The sequence below is a fragment of the Labrus mixtus genome, chromosome 14 (assembly GCF_963584025.1).
Source record: "Labrus mixtus chromosome 14, fLabMix1.1, whole genome shotgun sequence".
Classification (NCBI taxonomy): Eukaryota; Metazoa; Chordata; class Actinopteri; order Labriformes; family Labridae; genus Labrus; species Labrus mixtus.
Genome location: NC_083625.1, coordinates 23082819 through 23100719, shown reverse-complemented (window position 1 = coordinate 23100719; position 17901 = coordinate 23082819). Strand labels below are relative to the sequence as shown.

At 43.6% G+C, this 17901-nt stretch overlaps 1 protein-coding gene and 1 long non-coding RNA gene across 3 annotated transcripts in view; one reads left to right on the top strand and one right to left on the bottom strand.

Annotated features, from left to right (window-relative positions):
• The window catches only part of spns2 (SPNS lysolipid transporter 2, sphingosine-1-phosphate), an 83154-nt gene extending 73769 nt beyond the window's left edge, over window positions 1-9385 (top strand). The window contains exons 12-13 of one of the 2 annotated variants that reach the window (XM_061055876.1): window positions 617-653; window positions 7853-9385. In XM_061055876.1, coding sequence (XP_060911859.1) covers window positions 617-653; window positions 7853-7867 — 52 coding nt within the window. In that variant the 3' untranslated portion in view covers window positions 7868-9385. Of the gene's footprint in view, window positions 1-616; window positions 664-7852 lie in introns of both variants that reach the window. The other variant, XM_061055877.1, reaches the window with a different exon arrangement.
• A 5614-nt stretch (window positions 9386-14999) lies between these two features.
• LOC132988815 (uncharacterized) lies at window positions 15000-15695 on the bottom strand. Its single transcript, XR_009675872.1, has 2 exons — window positions 15406-15695; window positions 15000-15263 (listed from the first exon to the last, which is right to left on the bottom strand). It is a non-coding gene; the product is annotated as an uncharacterized LOC132988815 (long non-coding RNA).
• Between the last annotated feature and the right edge of the window lie 2206 nt (window positions 15696-17901).

Genomic DNA, 17901 nt, shown 5'->3' with positions numbered 1-17901 from the left:
ATTACAGACACAGTTGTGTTTTTTCACACTTGGATGTTATTTGAGCCGGTTAAAAAATGGTTGAAGGAGGACTTTGGTGGACTGACTGCCTTTATTAGATTGGGCAGCTGAAGAGAGACACGACATTTTGGGAGGAGAGAATGGGGGATGACATGAAGCAAAGGGCCGAGGTCAGATTCAAACTCACGGCTGCTGAGCTGAGGGCTATAGCCTCTGTACATGAGGAGAGCGTCATAACCGCTAAGCGGCTCCCCAGACTGACTCCATTTGAACCAGTTTTCAACCAGATTTTCACACTGATCTCACAGTCAGACAGTGAGGGATTAGACACAAAATAAATGAATACAAATGTAATGAAAACATTCTCCAGGAAGTCTTTAATGTCTGTACATTCCTTATTCTGTGAAATACCTATTTTAACATGCAGAGTGCGAAGGCATTGTGAGCGTTTTATCTGGAGTAGAAATGACTACTCTGTTATTTCTCATTATTGAGGTGACCTTTCTCTGAGTATCTTCAAATGTCCCTTGAATCTCTGCAACCTCATGAAAGTATTGTCTCTTGCTGTTATATATGTGTTCATTCCTAACTCCTCGTTCTCTTCCTCTCTCCTCAGGTTGAGCCAGCTGACTCTGCCCACCTCCTCAGTCAAGGTATGACCAGGTAAATTACCTTTACTGCAAAAGAGCCAATATGACACTTTCAGCAGTTGAAGTAGCTGATAACACAGAGACGCTGGCGGCACATTAACATTTATAGTGCTCGCTCTTCTCATTAGAAAGCATCGTGTTGCGTCCGAGGCACAGAGATCACTAAACAAGATCCGTCCAGAGACGCTCTGATAAGAAGCTTTATGACATCGCAGAACGCTGCGGTCGATACACAAGATGATACAGACGATGATTGATCTATGATCCGTTTCCCCCCCCCATTGTTCTCAGAGAATGTCAAGAAGTTGTTGGAGTTATTTGACCGACTATCTGGCGTCTTATCAAGGCCGGCGCTGCCTTCCTGCCTTTATCAGACTCACACACACAAAGTATAAAAAAAAACAAAAAAACCTCTGTAATTATTAACGGAGGGAAGAAAAGACGCAAAGAGTTGGCAGCATACCAGCCAAGTCTGCTCGGTGGTACAATGGGGAGCTACTGAAGTTCAAAGTGAAGAGAAAACAAGATTACAGTCTGACTCACTGATTAGACGGACGAGGAATGTGCTGCGACTTTGTTGTGAAAGGTTATCATGGTCAGCCAGAAGGTCAAGGTTGGATCCCCTCCTTCATGTCATTAGAACCCGGTAAGGATTTAAACGTCCTCTTCACCCTCCGTTGACCATTCACACACCACCCAGGAAGCAGCAGTAGCAACTTTAGTTTGAGTGGAAGGAATAAATAATGTCAGCCGCGAGGTCGAGGGTTCTTCATGATAAAATGACACCGACTTGTGAATACCTGGAAATGCAGGTGTGTGAGAATTCTAATAGGACGGTTAGAGATCAGAGTTGGACGCAGTGTGATGATGTGCCGTCTCCGTGCGGTATTTGAAGGCAGCATTTGATTTGATGGAAATTTTGTATAAAGGTGCAAATTCCTGAAGAGTTTCAAACAGGAGGATACAAAAAAATCTAGGAGAGCGGCGAGTGACAACAAGGCGGTTTTCTTTTCTCGGTTGTTGCTTAGCGCTGGTCCTTGGTGAAGGCGTCATGCCGCGGCGGTCCAAAGAACGCCATCTTCAGCTCTCCTGAGCGGTGGTGATGCTAGAGTCTGTCGGGGCCCTTGGCAAAAATCAAGTAGGGGCCCTTGAATCATTACGTCCTGTTTCTTTTTTCTCTCTGATAGACGGATAATTCCTCTTGATTTTTCATTGGTGACTTTCATTGACAAACTTTGATTTTCACAGCAATAATACACGTGCACTTAGCAGGGCAGCGTGAGGGAGTGCTGTCAGATGGGGCCCCCTTTGGGAGGTCTCCTACTGTCATTGCAGAATTTGCACATTGCTTTGGTTTAAGTTAGTCAGCCCTCAGGGGCCCCCTGCTGGTCTGGGGCCTCAAGCAGTGCCTCTGCCCCTGAGCCGCCCGTCTGTTCCTTTTTTTATTGAGTGCAGATATTAATTTTTTTGTTTGTGTCAAGAAAGAGATATGAGAGGGTGTAGCGTTGACTGTTCCATCTTGTCCTGACCAGGTGCGGCCATGTTTTTCAATCAGCAGCCCCCCCCCCCACAAACAGCTGGGGAGGAAATGACGCGGGAGTTGTAGTTTCCTCCCGGTCATCACCCAACATTACAACCGCATTAAACATAGCCGCAGCACCTCCTGTTCACAACCTGCTCTTATATTAAAGAAAAGAAACAAAACATGGTGGACTTTCTCTGAATCATAACAGTGAACTATCTGTCTATCATAAGTCAGTAAGTTATGACTGTTGTAAAAATATCCCTCCAAGGTGCGTTCTGGAGGACACTCTGACATTTGAGCATCGACAGATGAAAAGCATTGTTCAAGGTCCAGCTTTATTGTCTCATTGTGTAATACATTTGGACATTTGTGTCTAATGCGAAATAATACCAGAAAATCAAAATTGTTATTAATCACTTATTTTTTAATGGTGAATCACGATTGATCACATTTTTCAAATGTTTGTTTTTTTACTGCCTTTAAATAAGGTCACTTCACATCCTGTTCAGCTACAACCCTGCTTTTATTTTGAAATAAAGTAAGGCCTTTCCTGTAGAGTGAAGGTTAGGACATGAAGTTAAGTACAGAAACAGGAAGTGGTTAGGGATCCCAAACTGAGGTCAAACAGCTCAAAGGAACGTTAACAAAGGTCAATGTGTGATGTCATAAGGTCAATGTGTGATGTCATAAGGTCAATGTGTGATGTCATAAGGTGGATATTACTTTGGACTCGTCAGCTGAGCTGTCTGAGAGTTTGTTGAAGTGAAATGAGACATTCAAAGATGCAGCAGTGTCCTTCTTTTACATCACTGAGACTACAGGGAGACACTGAGGACCACTATCTACGGGGAGCCTGAAGGGACAAAATAGCATCAGATTAATACTATTTTAGAAATTAAAATGTGTTTTTTTCAGCCAAAGCAACAGGAGCTGTTTTTAAGAATTAAGTCATATAGCGGTGCACTTCCTTGTTTGAGCACGGTTGCATTCACATCTCCCGCAGACCGTACTCGAGTACACATTAATCGTGAAGGCTATCATCATGAGTAATACTAAATGATGATGTAAGAAGTGTTGTTTCTTATTTTTTTTGTTTTTGTTTTTATATTTGTACTAAATCAGCAGAGTCAGAATAATCCTTAATGTGCCAACGTCTGTTCCAAACACTTTCTGCATGCAGCAACATCATCCCTTAACAAAGCCTAACTTTAGGGGAAAAAAGTAATGGTTTGATGGATCACCCATCACAAGCAACTTCCAAAGCGCTGCGACTTCATTTGCATCTAGCACTGATGAATGGGATCCAGTGGCTGTCTCGACGGCAGGAAATCGATCTTAAAAGTAGTCATATTCTTTGGAGAACAGTCTGCAGAAATATTAATGACACACAATTTGCAGCTAATGGGCTATGGTATGCAAAAAGCCACCAGTTTGGTCTTTTAAGTGCTGCAATGTCATTACCACAGGCGGGGAGGCATTAGCATGCACAGCTAACGGCAGGTGACATGAAAGGCTCCTGCATGGCTGCCTCACAGATCAGGTTTCAGGAGCAGTTTGTGACACTCAGCCTGAGGGTTTCATCCGCTCTGTGTCACACTCGGCAGCTAAAGCTTTTTGTCCTGCTGTCAAACGGGGCTAATTATAGAGAACAGTGATTACAGCCACATGAGGTCGGAGTTGAATGCGCCTGTGAACTGACTCTAAAGTGAAACATGGAGGCGCTCCGCGGTGATTGATTTCCAACATTTGTTTTGGAGGATAATCCAATCAGGGACAGGCAATATTTCCTCCCCTGGGTCTGACTCTCTGATCAATACAGTTCACAGTTCAACCACAAGTCCCAGGGGGGCAACAAGCTGAATTTAAGGGGCAGAAAAAAAGACGCACTGTGCAGTTTATTAAGGGGAATATTTTGATTAAAGAAAGTGTATATCTGATGAGAAGTGGAGTGTAGGAGAGGGATTTCAAAGTAAGAGAGAAAAGACACACGACCACCGAATAAATGAGGATAAAGAGAAGCTGTAATCGCCTAAGCTGTTATACATCGCAAGCTATTAATCTCCAGCGATGCAATCCCAGACGGAGATCAGATACACAGAGATCCAATTAACTTCCTCAGCAGGGAGGAAGCGGCCGGTGCTGACCAGACTCACCCGGCACCGCACGATAACAGAGGACGTCCCCGGGCTGGCCGCTGTCAAAAGATCAGCGGGAGATCTGACAGCAGAGCTTCACACTCATTTATCCAGTAACCACAATCCCGTTCTGCTCAGGAAATTAAAAAAGAAAACTTAGATGAAGTGGCAGCCGCCCCAAATGTAACAGTCCAAAGTGTTTATTCAGCTGCAGGCGAGTACGTCCTCAGTCAGATATGCAGAGTGAGAGCTTAGTGTCCGTAGAGTACACACACACACACACACACACAAACACACCCAAACACACATGCAGAAGTGCACAGCCAGGCCTCATTGTGACATGTGTATCCTCGAGTCTATTAAAGGTCACATCTTCTCCTCCTCTTCAACCAGTTTAAATAAGTCTCAGAGCTCCTCTAAACACGTCTGTGAAGTTTCTTGTTCTAAATCCACTCTGATCCTGTATTTGTTCATGCCTATAAACCCCTCTATTTCAGCCCTGCTCAGAACAGACTGTTTCTGTGTCTGTACCTTTAAATGTAAATGATGCCCAAAATGACATGGACGGGACGGCCGGCTCCTCCCCTTGTGTATAAGTGTTTAGATCACAGTAATTCTGTGTCACTTTACATGCAATGTGAAGCTACGAGCTAACTAAAGAGCACTAACATTAGCATGCTAACACAACAATGCAGGAGATTACAGCTCGAGCCAAGGAGCATTTTGTCCGCCGCTTGCGTTTAATGGCTCTTAATTATGATGCTTTTTTAAAAGTCCTACGTGCAAACGTGAGGGGAATGGGGGGGTTGGGGGGGTGTCTCTGGAGGAGAGCAGAGGCTTCAGTATGGAGGAGGTGTCACCAGAGAAGTTTGTTTTGGTTTCATGCTGGTGCTCAAAGGCGAAATCTACTGGATCAAAAAGTCGCACATCCCTCCAAGAAACCTATGTATGTCCTGCTGGCTTTATTCACTTCTTTAAACAGTGTGTGCTTGGTTTCTCCAAAAAGAGCAGACAGCCACATCTGCAGCATCTCCGATGAGCTGAGTTGAGTCATGATTGGCTTCTTCCCAGCTAAAAGCCACTGCAAGTCTTTGGTTTGATCAGAAGTTTAGTTTCGTGCCAGACCTCTCAGACCTCCTCTCTGTTTGTTTGAGAAACCAACAGTCTCGTCACAGTGACAGAGAAGCTGTGAGGACGCAGGACACTCTCACACATATCAAAGCATCCACAACTCCTAATTATCTCGATGCCTGGCTGGCATTTGAGGGATTTAATTCTTATGTTTGGCTCATAAACAATTCACAGTTTAAAGCACCGACTGACGGCAATAATTGAGGGAAGTGGTTCATCCCAGAGAGGATTGGATCTGCAGCTCCAGAACAAAACACAATGTTTTACAGAATCCTCTAATCCTCCTGTGAAGCTATTATGTGAAGCTATTATCCTTGTTTGTATGATTTAGCTCTTGTTGTTTTTCTGGAACACACCGGCATGTGTGCAGGTATGATGATGTCGGAGTATTTGAATGGATAGGTGTGATAAAGTGTGAGCTGGGTTAGCTCTGCGCTAATCCTGTTGTAGCAGCAGTAGTAGTCTGTGTACTGGAGCATTCAGGGCAGCCTGATGACGGACCACAACACACAGCGGGACACGCTGCCGTCCCTCCAAACCAATCACACAAGATCACTAACGTGGCTTAACGGCCTCCAAAGGGAGGGTAGATCTCCTCTCTGGAGCCACATTCATCGCTCTTTTAATCTCTGTTCATTAAAGTATCACAGCTGGAAGACTTTTGAAGATGTCAGCAAAATAAAGATTTATTATGTTTATCAGAATCAGCATCTAGTTGATTGCCAAGAATGATTACACATACATATTTGTCTTGGTCTTTTAAATAGTGAAGTGATCCTGCTTGTCAGGGGACTTAACATCAAATAAACTGTAAAAATGAACGGATCTGGGGAAAATGGCGTTAAAGTTTGCTGCTCCCTTTACTCTGAACAAGTTACAAAAAGAGCTAAAACTTAACGAGCTGCTCTGATTGGATGCTTTAAAGAGGATGTTCAATGACCTGGAGGCGGACACATCTGGCTGTAGATGTTCTCCCTGATGTGTTTGTGGCTGATCTCGAAAAACATGTGCTGTTTAAATTCACTATTTGTGTCTTTTAAAAGGGCTCTCAGTCAAAAACGATAACAAAAGACGACGTCGAGGCTGGCGGGGAATCATGGGAGTTCTCTCTGCTACTCCCCCAACTCCCCCCTGGTGAAAACGAACTCTGAGTTGACCGTAGTCAAAACGACCGGGCGAAACCGACCTGAGGAAGAGATTATGTTTACAGACGAGTTAATGTATCAGAGTATAATTTACATGATGTTTTCATCACAGCAGCACATACAGCAACAGTACGGCAGCTTTCAGCAGCAGCTCCTGCTAGCTTATGCAGCGGTCAACATCCGGTGTTTCCATGGCAACGATAAACATTTTGTGTCTGTCATGGCGGCTCATCATGGCGGCTGCTGCGACAAGACACGTCCTGTTACAACTATAAAATTACAGATTTCTCTGGATTTCATAACTGTTGGAAATATTTCAGTTGATGTAAGAACTCAACAAAAAACAGTATATGACGTGGGTTTAGTCCATTTTTAATTAGTCTACATACTATACCTTTAATTAACAATAACAGGAAGTGTAAGGATGAATAGTATGTGTGCATACATGTTATTTATCTTTTACTCGAGTCATGATGTGAACACTTTGGATTAGTGAGAGATGATCTAAAGTTTGACGCTGCGCTGCTCACACACGTTTTGTTTTGTTTTTCACATCAGCGTATGCAGCCTGTATTCTTACTGAAGCGTTTAAAACGCCTCAAAACGATCAGATTGATAATAATTCTTCATCAGCATCCATCGTTAATCTTTGTGTATGTGTTGAGTTAAACATTTGATCTGTCTAACTTACAGATTGTGGATCTGACAGCAGCTCTGTGTTTGTGCAGCTTATAGCCCTCTGTTTCAAAGACTGGGGATGTGGGGTGTGTGTGTGGGGGGGGGGGGGGGGGGGGTCTGCGCTAAACAAACTGTTTATGTGTCGGTATGTTGGACATATTTAGGTCACAGGCTGGTCATGGTGTTATCAGGAAGGTCCTAACAGATGGCCCAGGAGCTTTCAATCTCAACATTAATTACATGAGAATGTCCTGTGGAGAGGCGGGACTCTCCTGTGTCTTCCCTCTCACACTCTCTCTCTCTCTCTCTCTCTCTCTCTCTCTCTGTCTGTCTGCCTCATTGCCTGTCTCACTCCGTCTGCCTGTCTTACTCTCTCTGTCTGTCTGTCTGTCTGTTTGTCTGTCTGTCTGTCTGTCTGCCTCATTGCCTGTCTCACTCTCTGTCTGTGTCTCTCTCTCTGTCTGTGTCTCACTCTCTCTGTCTGTCTGTCTGTCTGCCTCATTGCCTGTCTCACTCTGTCTGTCTGTCTCACTCTCTCTGTCCCTCTGTCTCACGGTCTCTGTCTCTGTCTCTCTTTCTGTTTTTCAGGTGACAGCCATATGAGGAGCAATCTGGAGGAGCAACCAAACTCGACAAGGATGACAAATTGGAGATAAAAAAAATTTTAAAAACAGGGCAGCTGATCCACGCCTTTGAAATCACGCCCATGTTCTCATCACCGCCATCACCTCCATGATCATCCCTCACCTCCTCCTCATACTTCTGCTGCTGCTCTTCCTTTTTTTCTCGTGGAGGCCGCTCAGAACTGAAACTGAAGGGAGCGTCTTGCCCCTCTTTGAAACGCCTCCAGATCACAGACTGTGTGTTGATGTCGCACAGCGGTTTGCTGGACGACAGCTGGTGTCCTCCTCACCTCTGTCTGCGAGGATCCACTGATCCTCGCGACCCCCTCTGACTCATGATGCCATACTACTGAAAGCTGACCATGAACCTGCCCCGTCTGTCTGTCTGTCTGTCTGTCTGTCTTCACGTCTCCTATGTGTCTGTCTGTCTGTTCCTTGGCTGTTGATCCGCACCAAGTGCCATGGCGTCATTACATTCCTTCAGACTTTGCACTGACCACCGACACTCTCATGACTTCCATCTCTGACTGTGTTTACATGCACAAAATAACCCCGCTCCTTGTTATGAATTCAGTTTGATTAAGCTGCTTCTGTTAGCAGCCAGTAGAAGAAAAGTCATTTTTAAAAACTGGACTCATGAAGCCCCGTCTTTAGCCCCGGGTCACGATAGAAGCTGCAATATTCTGCCTTTACAGACATGTTTTTTCTCATTATCAGACGACCCTGCATATCCTAATGTGCAGTATTTACATCGTGGACCTCCATCCTGTTCACATGGCAGATGCAGTCTTCTTACAATAAAACCTGTGCATGTAAACACAGCTGTCAACCAGGAGCCAAATAGTGTTTCAGTCGAGGGGTCAGTGAATCAGCCTTAACAATTTGAGCTTTGTCTGCTGTTTCTTTGCCCCCCCCCCCCCCCCCCCCCCCCACATGTGATTTTACTTTGAGCTTTTAGCACTTAAATCAGCGCAGACAGCACCACAGAGCATGACGGAGATGAGAGATTTCTGCACATTATTTCTTGTCACCATTTTTTTTTTTTTTCTTGTTATATATTTTCTGTCGTGATGTATGATTTTGAAACTGGAGGTTTTTCCGCCTATGATTGTTTCAGGAGGGGTGTTGATGCAATCCGGGCAGTTTAATAAGCGAACACTGGATGAAATGTTTTATAATTTATATTGTATATGCTTCTTTCCCCCCCTCCCCAAAAGTTAACGCTACTCTCTGGACTTTTGTTCTCGTGTAGAAGCAATAGAAACATGTTTTTTAAAGGAAACCAACTTTTTTGTACACACTGCCTTATCAGTGAGCGAGGTTTCCCTTTAAAGGGGGTCAGCTCTCTGATGATTGGTTTTGAATTTCTGGACACAAAACCCACACAGAGACCGAGTGGCTTTTAATGATGGACTCCAGTCCGCTCCATGCTGGTTACAATTGCAACCATTGTCCCCCTCGCCTCGCTTTTGTACATATCCCATTCCACGTCTGATCGGTTTATTTCGGAGGGAATTCGTAATCCAAGACAGGAACAGGAAATTCCTCCGCTGCAGGTTGGACTGATGGGGAGCGCTCATTATCTTTGATAACTGATAAGCGAGGAATCCCCCTTTGAAAGCAGACCGGCAGGATCTCAGATGTCCCTGCAGGAAACACAGGGTCCAGAGTCCCTGTGACATAAGATGTAAAATGTACAGAAGACAGGATAGTACACAATATGGAAAACCTGGGTTAGACAATATTCATGCTTTAATAACCGTATCATATTTGCAAATACACTGATTAAATATAAAACCCCATAAAGAGGATACAAATCTACCCTAGTTAGTTGTTTGTACATAAAAATAACTTTAATTTGAAGCTACCTTGAAGGACGTTTCTTTAGTCTGTTGGTTACAGTTTTACAGAAACCTTGAAGCCACTGATGGAGTCAAAGGTTTAAAAACTTGTGCATTAAAGGGAAAAAAAAGCACTTTGCAGACCTTTGAGAAAACACATCAGGAGGAAGAGGAGGAGGGGGGGGAGTCTGACCTCAGCAGAGGAAGAAAGGGAGACGTCGAGATGCTTCTTGTAGCAATGATGTGCGAGCATGACTCACTGCCTGTGTGTGGGGTGCTGTGTGGGCTGTGTCCTTGTTACAGATCATTAGCTTTAGCTTTTCTCCGACTGCGTGGAGCGCTCTGAATGTGACTCCGTCCAACCTGACGTGTTTACACACCTACATCTTAATGAACTAAGCTTCTTACCTTCCTTTTATCGACTTGTTTTTTTTTTTGTAATTTTACCAAATGAGTTTTTTTTTATAACTACAATAGAGAAATATAAAGCTATATCACGCAGCGACATTAATATATTGTAAATGATGGCTTGGATGCAATGTATTTATTTGTTTGTTACCATAATGAAGAATAATCTATCGAGGGAAGTTTCATGTTTGAGTATACTACACTTTGCTGTTTGTCATTGGGTTTAGAAATGTTCCTCCGTTTGTATCACAATGAAACAACACAACACCTTTTTACATCACTAAGAGTCGCCCTGTTTTACTGTGATCATGAATCGGACTGCTACGGTAGCCCAGAGGGACAAACACGCTGCAAAGGCTTTAAAGACTTCTTTAAGAGAAACCGGCTGCAAATTCAAAATCACAAAATCCAAAACAATCACAACAGATTCATTGCTGGTGAAAAAGTGAGCTGCAGAAAGCTAAAACAACAACATCAAATCATTCAATGATGCAACAGACAAAACGCCCAACATCCAGTTATTACAACGAATGGGCTCCAAGCCTGTAGCAGGCCGGACAAAAACAGCTCTATGATGGACAGCTTACAGGCAGGGGCGTGTCAAGACTTTTTTGATGGGGGGACAACTGGGGCATTGACTCATGTAGTGGTGGCCTGAAGTGAAAAACTTGCAGCCTTTGTTTTAACATAAGCTCCACATCTGATAGGGCAAATAGCCAATCACAGATTAGGATTTTTGGGGTGGCCAATCAGATTTCTAGGGGGGCCCTCTACCACCCCTAGCCACCCCTCTGTACACACCCCTACAGACTGGGGCACAATGCTATTAATTGATACCAGACCAAAACATCAACACACACAAATAGATCAGAGCTCCTCTGAGGGCCAAGCACCACTTCTGTTAAAAAAAAAAACATCTTGACAGATTTAAAGAAAATCACTTCAGTCCCTGATCTGATTTAGGTGAAACTTCATTATATTTTAAGATGGTGAAACAGCTCCTGATGGACAGATAGCTTAGCTGAAGTAACCACTGATGCTAAGTCTAGCTACTGTTTGCGAGTTAGCTCAATTAGTGCAGTTAGCGCTTAGCTTTTTACAGTTTAATTAGCCCGCTCGTTCTGGAGCTTTTTTACTCTGACTAGAAAAGGAGATTGCAAAAGTGCATTTGCAGCATGTTTCCATTGTTGTATTTGTTTTTTGCTTTTAAAATTTGCAACCAGTTTCACTTCATGCTTATCCTTTAGGTCATTGCAGAGTATTTGCCCTCATCAGCCACCGTAGACTCCTCACACATAAAACACACAAAAGGAACTTCTGTGTGATTGTTTTTCAGACAACCAATTTCTGACATGTTTAGGGTGCGATACTTCTGCATTCATTTTTGTAGTTCTTGTTAGAGTTTTCTTTTCTTTTTTAAATAACTGATAAAACCATTTTGCACACTTATTGTTCAGGGATTTCTTTAAAGCATCAACTCCACGGCCTCTGCAGCAGAGGTCTGTCACTTCATGCTCACAGTAAGTGCTGACTTTTTGTCATCCATCATAAGAAGGGACATTGGCTCGGGTCAGATGGGTCAAGAATCGAGTTTCACTTTTTGCCAAAACGTAGTGGATTTAGCCCCGATCCTTTTAGGAGTAAACGTCTGTTGTGTTGCGTAATTCTGTGTTAATAATCACTGAAGTGATGTATTGAGAATGTGCTATTTCTTGTCATACAAGAATCGTGTATAAAGAGCCTTTTTCTGATGTTGAGCAGAAAACAGAGGCAATTTTTATTTTTAGAGCAAGTCAATACAAAAGAGCGATGTTTGAGAAATCAAAGGATATTATTCTAGAACTGAACTGTGATAGAAAATGTACATGTCTGTAAATCAAATAAACTTATTTAATCACTTCAGTGTTGTCTCTGTTTCTCTTCAGTCTGTCACACATCAACAACGTTACTCACACACACATTGGCTGACTACACACACTCACTTCCATTTTCTCTCTGTACTCGCTCCTCCACCACCCAGACACATGCGTACAAACAGACAAAAACTACGAGTATAATGCGTGATTTCAGGGCTTCTTTCCTGAAGAACAGACAGCCTTGGAAATCACCATGGCTCCAGGTAGCAAAATCAGGTTTCTCAAAACTGGGATAAGGGCTCAGCCTGGTTACTGAAATTTAGAATATGATGTTTACATGCACAAACACAAATATAGGTACATAAAAAAAAAAAAACAGATCAAAACCAGTCTTGTTAACGAGTGAGGGTAAGATGGATCGCAGGATTGACAGGCGGATTGGTGCTCTCAATTTACCAGTTGATCTACGTTCCAACCATCACTTATGGTCATGAGCTTTATTTGACCGAAAGAATGAGATTGCAGATACACGCGGCCGACATTAGTTTCCTCCAGAGAGTGTCTTGGCTCATCCTTAGAGAGAGCGTGAGGAGCACAGAGATTCAGGGGGAGCTCTGAGTAGTCGCTGCTCCTTTGAATCAAAAGGAGCCAGCTGAGGTGGTTCAGGCATCTGATCAGGAGGCCTCCTGGTCGCCTCACCTCGCTACAGGAGGTCTTCCATCCAACTGGGAGGAGAGCCAGGGGTAGACCCAGAACTCGCTGGAGGGATTATATATCTCTTCTGGTTTTGTAACGCCTCGGGATCCCCCAGGAGGAGACCACACTGCACTGACCATACATGTACCAAAGTGCACGACTTTGTCTACTAAAAGGTCAAAAGGTCAGAGATTATGATTTCCTTCTCTTCTTTAAGCCAGGTTTCTAGGACTGTGTTTATTGACTTGTTCCTCTTCCTCACACTGTAGACTATAAACACTAATATGTCCATGTTTTGAATAGTCCATGTCCCATTTTAAACCAATACCAAAAAGATACACCATGCTTGCAACACTGATCCGGTTAAAGCAGGTTAAATGTGTTACATTTATGCACATGCTTTCATTTACAAAAAAACACCCCACTTAGGAGAACACGACACCGTTTTTCCTCCTCTCGTCCTCGCAGAGTCTCACAAAGACTTGATTTTTATCGCAGGGAGAGACGGCCGGAGTGAGTCTGTGAATGAACTGCTGTATTGTTCAGGTGCAGTGAGGCAGACCTCTGTGAGACTCAGTTTGGAGAGTAATCTTGCAGTCTCCAGAGCAGTTTACAGACGCACTGATATGTCAAAGACACAACACAGGGCTCCATCGGGGGGAGGAAAGAAAGATATTTACCTTGAGAGGAAGTCCTCAGCTGAAGGCCCTCTGTGTGCACGCTCATTATAGAAAGGGCAGAGTTACAGAACAGAGGCTAATAGCACTAATGGACTTGTCTATGACAGGGCTGCACAAACACAAAGACTAAGTGCACAGTGCCGCTGTGACAAAGGAAGACTTGAAATGTTGGATGCGAAGCCTTTAATTAAGCAGCGCTACGTTTTCAGCAGATCTCACTTTGAGGAGAAGATTACACAGCAGCTATAGAGGAAGCTCAAAGTGGAGAATTAGTGCTTGACCCGCAGAAACCAACACCCTTTCCCACAGTCAGACCAACACGAACCCCAGAAGTCAGACGCTCCCATCTCAAAGTCAACACACCTAGTCATGCAGCGGGCAGGAAACAGTCGGGCGTAGGCAGGAAAAAGGGCAGCCCCCTTTTCTAGCGAGCGCTGGAATTTCCATTTGCACTTCTCACAAACTCACAGAGGACAAACTCTGTGCGACACGGAGGGTGAAATCAGGGTGAAAAATAGCTGCAGGTGGAAGTGAAGCTTCAAAATGTCAGCTCGGTTCAGGGTTTAAAAGCAGCACTGTTTATTATGTTGTCCATTTTTTAAATGTTACCGTGCATGAGGAATAAAAGCAGTCTGTTGTTTTAGAGTTTACTCAGCGCAGGGGGAACAAAGTCAGCTCTCATTCCAAGTAAAAAACAAACACTTTAAAATGTAAGAATAACATCATCCTTTCTCTTTTCTACCCCCCATTAGTGTTACTTTTCCTGTGTTTGTTTTTAAAATTAATAAATGTAATTTAACCAATTTCTTGCATTAATGTCATATTGTATATTATACATTAAACACTCATGATGAACATACTTAAAGATTTGTGGATCTTAACAATGTTTATGAACTGAAGTGTATTTGTAAAAGAAACATGATCCATATTTAGACATTAAACCAATACCTATGAGTCTATTTAATCCTGAACACTTTGTGCAGCTTTCATGGACTGCATGCTCTTTTAAAATTCACAAATTAGTTTATATAAATGATGGCAACAACACATTAAAGTGCTAAAGCTTTCTCGTTCCTTTATTCATCAAATACCAAGCCCTATTAGAATCATCAAGCTTTAGACAATTGTCAGGTTCAATACTCAAATCTAATTGACTGCAGTGTACTACGATACGGTACTGTACGGTACGATATGAGATGAGTGCTGTCAGATGGGGCCCCCTTTGGGAGGTTTCCTACTGTCGTTGTGAAATTTGCACATTTTGAGCCCCTGCTTTGGTTTAAAGTTTGTCAGCCCTTGAGAGCCCCCTACTGGTCTGGGGCTCCAATTAGTTGCCTGCCTTGCCTGTTGACTAGCAGCGCCTCTGCTCACTGTTCACTGTCACTCAAATAATGAACGTCAGAATAAAAAAGTTTGTTTCCATGTACAAAGCATTCTGGCAGTTAAACAGTGTCATACATAAATAAAAACTTTTCTTGTGAAGAAGATCAAGCAGCTTCATTTGAGGATGGCAAACCACTCATCAGAGTTTGGTGTAAACAAGTTAAAATCATGTAAAGACTTGAATTAGAGGCCAAACATGGCTCTATTACAGATTCAAACATCTCAGTATGAAGTGAGAATACAACAGATTTATGATGCGGTAACACGCACAAACACATTTAATTAGTCTGGGGATTTAAAATAACAGAGTATTAACAGGAAACACGAGTTTTTACGATTCTCCAGAGAATTTTTATATTCAACAAGAAGGAAAAAAAAGAATTTTTGTGACATGCTTTCCTCCTGAGCTGGAATAACAGATATGATGCAATCCCTGCCACACTCGGTGTAATCATGTCTGAGTTTGACTCTAAACGTTTGGATGTAGGCAGCGGAGACGCCGGTGTGCCGACCTGATGATTAATGCAGAGTTGGCGGCTCAGGGGTAAGAAACAGGAGATGTGATGATAAATCTCAAAATGAGAGAAAAAGGCTGCAGAGGAAGAAGAAGTATCTGCAGTGTGCAGAATCACACCTCAGCTGTGAATCTCTCACCTCTCTCTGCAGACACCCGCCGACTTTTTCCAACCCGCCTCACACTGCAGGAACGCAGTCACCTTCACGGGACTAAATGTGGTGGAAACATTACAGGAGTCTCTGATCACACCTGGATACACATGTTGAAATGTCGACTGAGTCTTTTGATGTGAGCGGGAGATCCATGAGCCAAGAGTTTTTATATGTTTGGTATCAAACCTGGGAGGAATTAGTTTCAGTTCAGGGTATTTCATTTTATATTCAAAAAACAGCACATGATGATGAGCCGAGACTTCTGTAAAGATCAAGTGGCAAAAAACGGCGAAAAATAGCCGCTTCATTGGACAGATTCCCAAGAACTATGCATGTTTCCTTGCTCATCAGGAGCTATTGAATGCACCTGTGATGTTCTCCCTCACCTGATGGCTGATGATGATCAGCTGTGCTGGGAGGCTTTAAAGGGAGGCCGGGGTTTTCCTGCTCAGTTGGTCGTGTGTCTCCAGAGAGTCGACGCCATCAGTCGGCTCGCTGGCGTTTCTGCTAGAGTGAAAATGTGAGTTGAGTTGAGTTGAGTTGAGTTGAGTTGAGTGAGTGTTTGAAGTGATAGTTTTCTATTCCATCACATTCCGCCTCTGTCCAGGGACTCCCACTTCTCTTTGGTTTCAGCTCCAATTTTCCATTTGTCCATCATTTCGGTAGAACAAGTTGGTGGCTGTGGGGGGGCTATGTTCTTACTGCCACCTTTGCAGAAACCAAAGGCCCACTTCTTCTTTCTACCTCCTTTGTGACAAGTGTGGTGTTTTGTTAGTTCCCCAATTCTCAACCCTAGTCACACAGGTTTTGTTTCTGGGGGAACGTAACAAGGATCCCTCAAGGTGGGAAAATCATCAACAACCTTGTCGTCACAAAAACTATCAGCTGCGAAACAACAACAATTCAATCACCCAGATGTGGTTTTGCGATGTGAATACAGCGTTTTGTTTTTTACATCGAGTTATGAAGATATACTTTAATAAACCCACGAGGGGAAATTCTATTTACAATCTGTTGTTGAACATGCTACACACATAACAGGATCCTGTGGACATGCACTGATGGAGAGATGTCAGAGTGAGGGGGCTGCACACAGCGAGCACTACTGAGCTGGTGGGGGGTTTCAGGTCTCGCTCAAGGGTACCTCATCAGTGGTCAGGAGCTCTCCAGCTACCAGGCCAATTTCAAGACTTGGTCCAGACCGGGACTTGAACCAGCGACCCTCCCGTTCCCAACTCAAGTCCCTACAGACTGAGCTACTGCCGCCCAAGTTTATGGAATCGATGTATTTCATTTATAAATCACACAGAAAGCAAAAGAGATAAACTGGATGAAATTGTACATGCCTAAAATATGCTGGCTGCTCTGAAAACTTGTAAATTGAAAGAAAAGATTGCAAAGAAAATAAGCTGCAAACAAATGATGTTCTTGTTGGCAGATGTTCCTTATAAAATTATAAAATGAGGGTTTCTGGTGCCTAATTTCTAACAGAAAATCAAAAAGACACAACAAATATTTACAAGAAGAATAAGAAAATCAACACCCAAGTGCTTGTTTTTGGAGGAAAAAGTTCAAACATAATTGCCTCCCAGATTGGACGTCATACAGCTGAGAGATTTCTCCCCCTCTTCTTCTTCCTTTCCAGTTGTTGAGCATCTCTTCTCTCTGCTCTCTTATTTCAGTGTGAATGGACAGCTGAGCCCGAGGAGCCGATAACCTTCAGCTGTCAGAGTCTGCATTAATGCACAGCTCTGCATACGTTACTGTGTCATTAATGAGGCCGACACATGTTCCAGAGGAAGCATGAGACGTCCTCCTCCTCTTTACTGTCTGCCCATGTGGAATGAATAAGAGATGTGCTTTCATGGTGGGCTGAGCAATGTCAATGAAGGAGCCAACACGAACGACGCAACGAGACATGAATGGCGAGAAACGGTCGAGGCCGCTGTCAGTGGAGCCACGTTAGCAGAAGACGTCATCACCCCGAAGCCCGTGCTAATGAGCGCTCCTCGTTTCCCATCAGGCCTTGAGGCGATGGCTTCGTTTCAAACTGCGCCAGCGGTGAGGGATTAATCTGATTTGCATGCTTGCTAACGAGGATGTAATGTAAATTGACAGTGGAATAGTAACCAGGGCTGTGCTTGTTGAGGGCCTCGGAGGGCTCAGCATGCAGAAAGTGTGAGTTATGAATAGCCGAGTTTTCTGAATTAAATATGAGATTATGCTTGACTTGGCAAACACTGAACGATGTCGGTTGGCTTTAGTTGCTGTTTTTAGCTCTTGTGTTTCCATATTTAGATTTTCTGTTTCCACTGCAGCATAAACTGATTCAGAAAAACTTCCAGAGGCTATTTGTGGATGTCCCCACGTGTGTGCACAGCAGCATCTGCATTCACGGGCCCGGCACGTGAAGCGGAGGCAGTGAGGCGGCTTTGTGAATGACTGAAGCCATGAATGGAAACACCTCTGTGTGAATGGAGA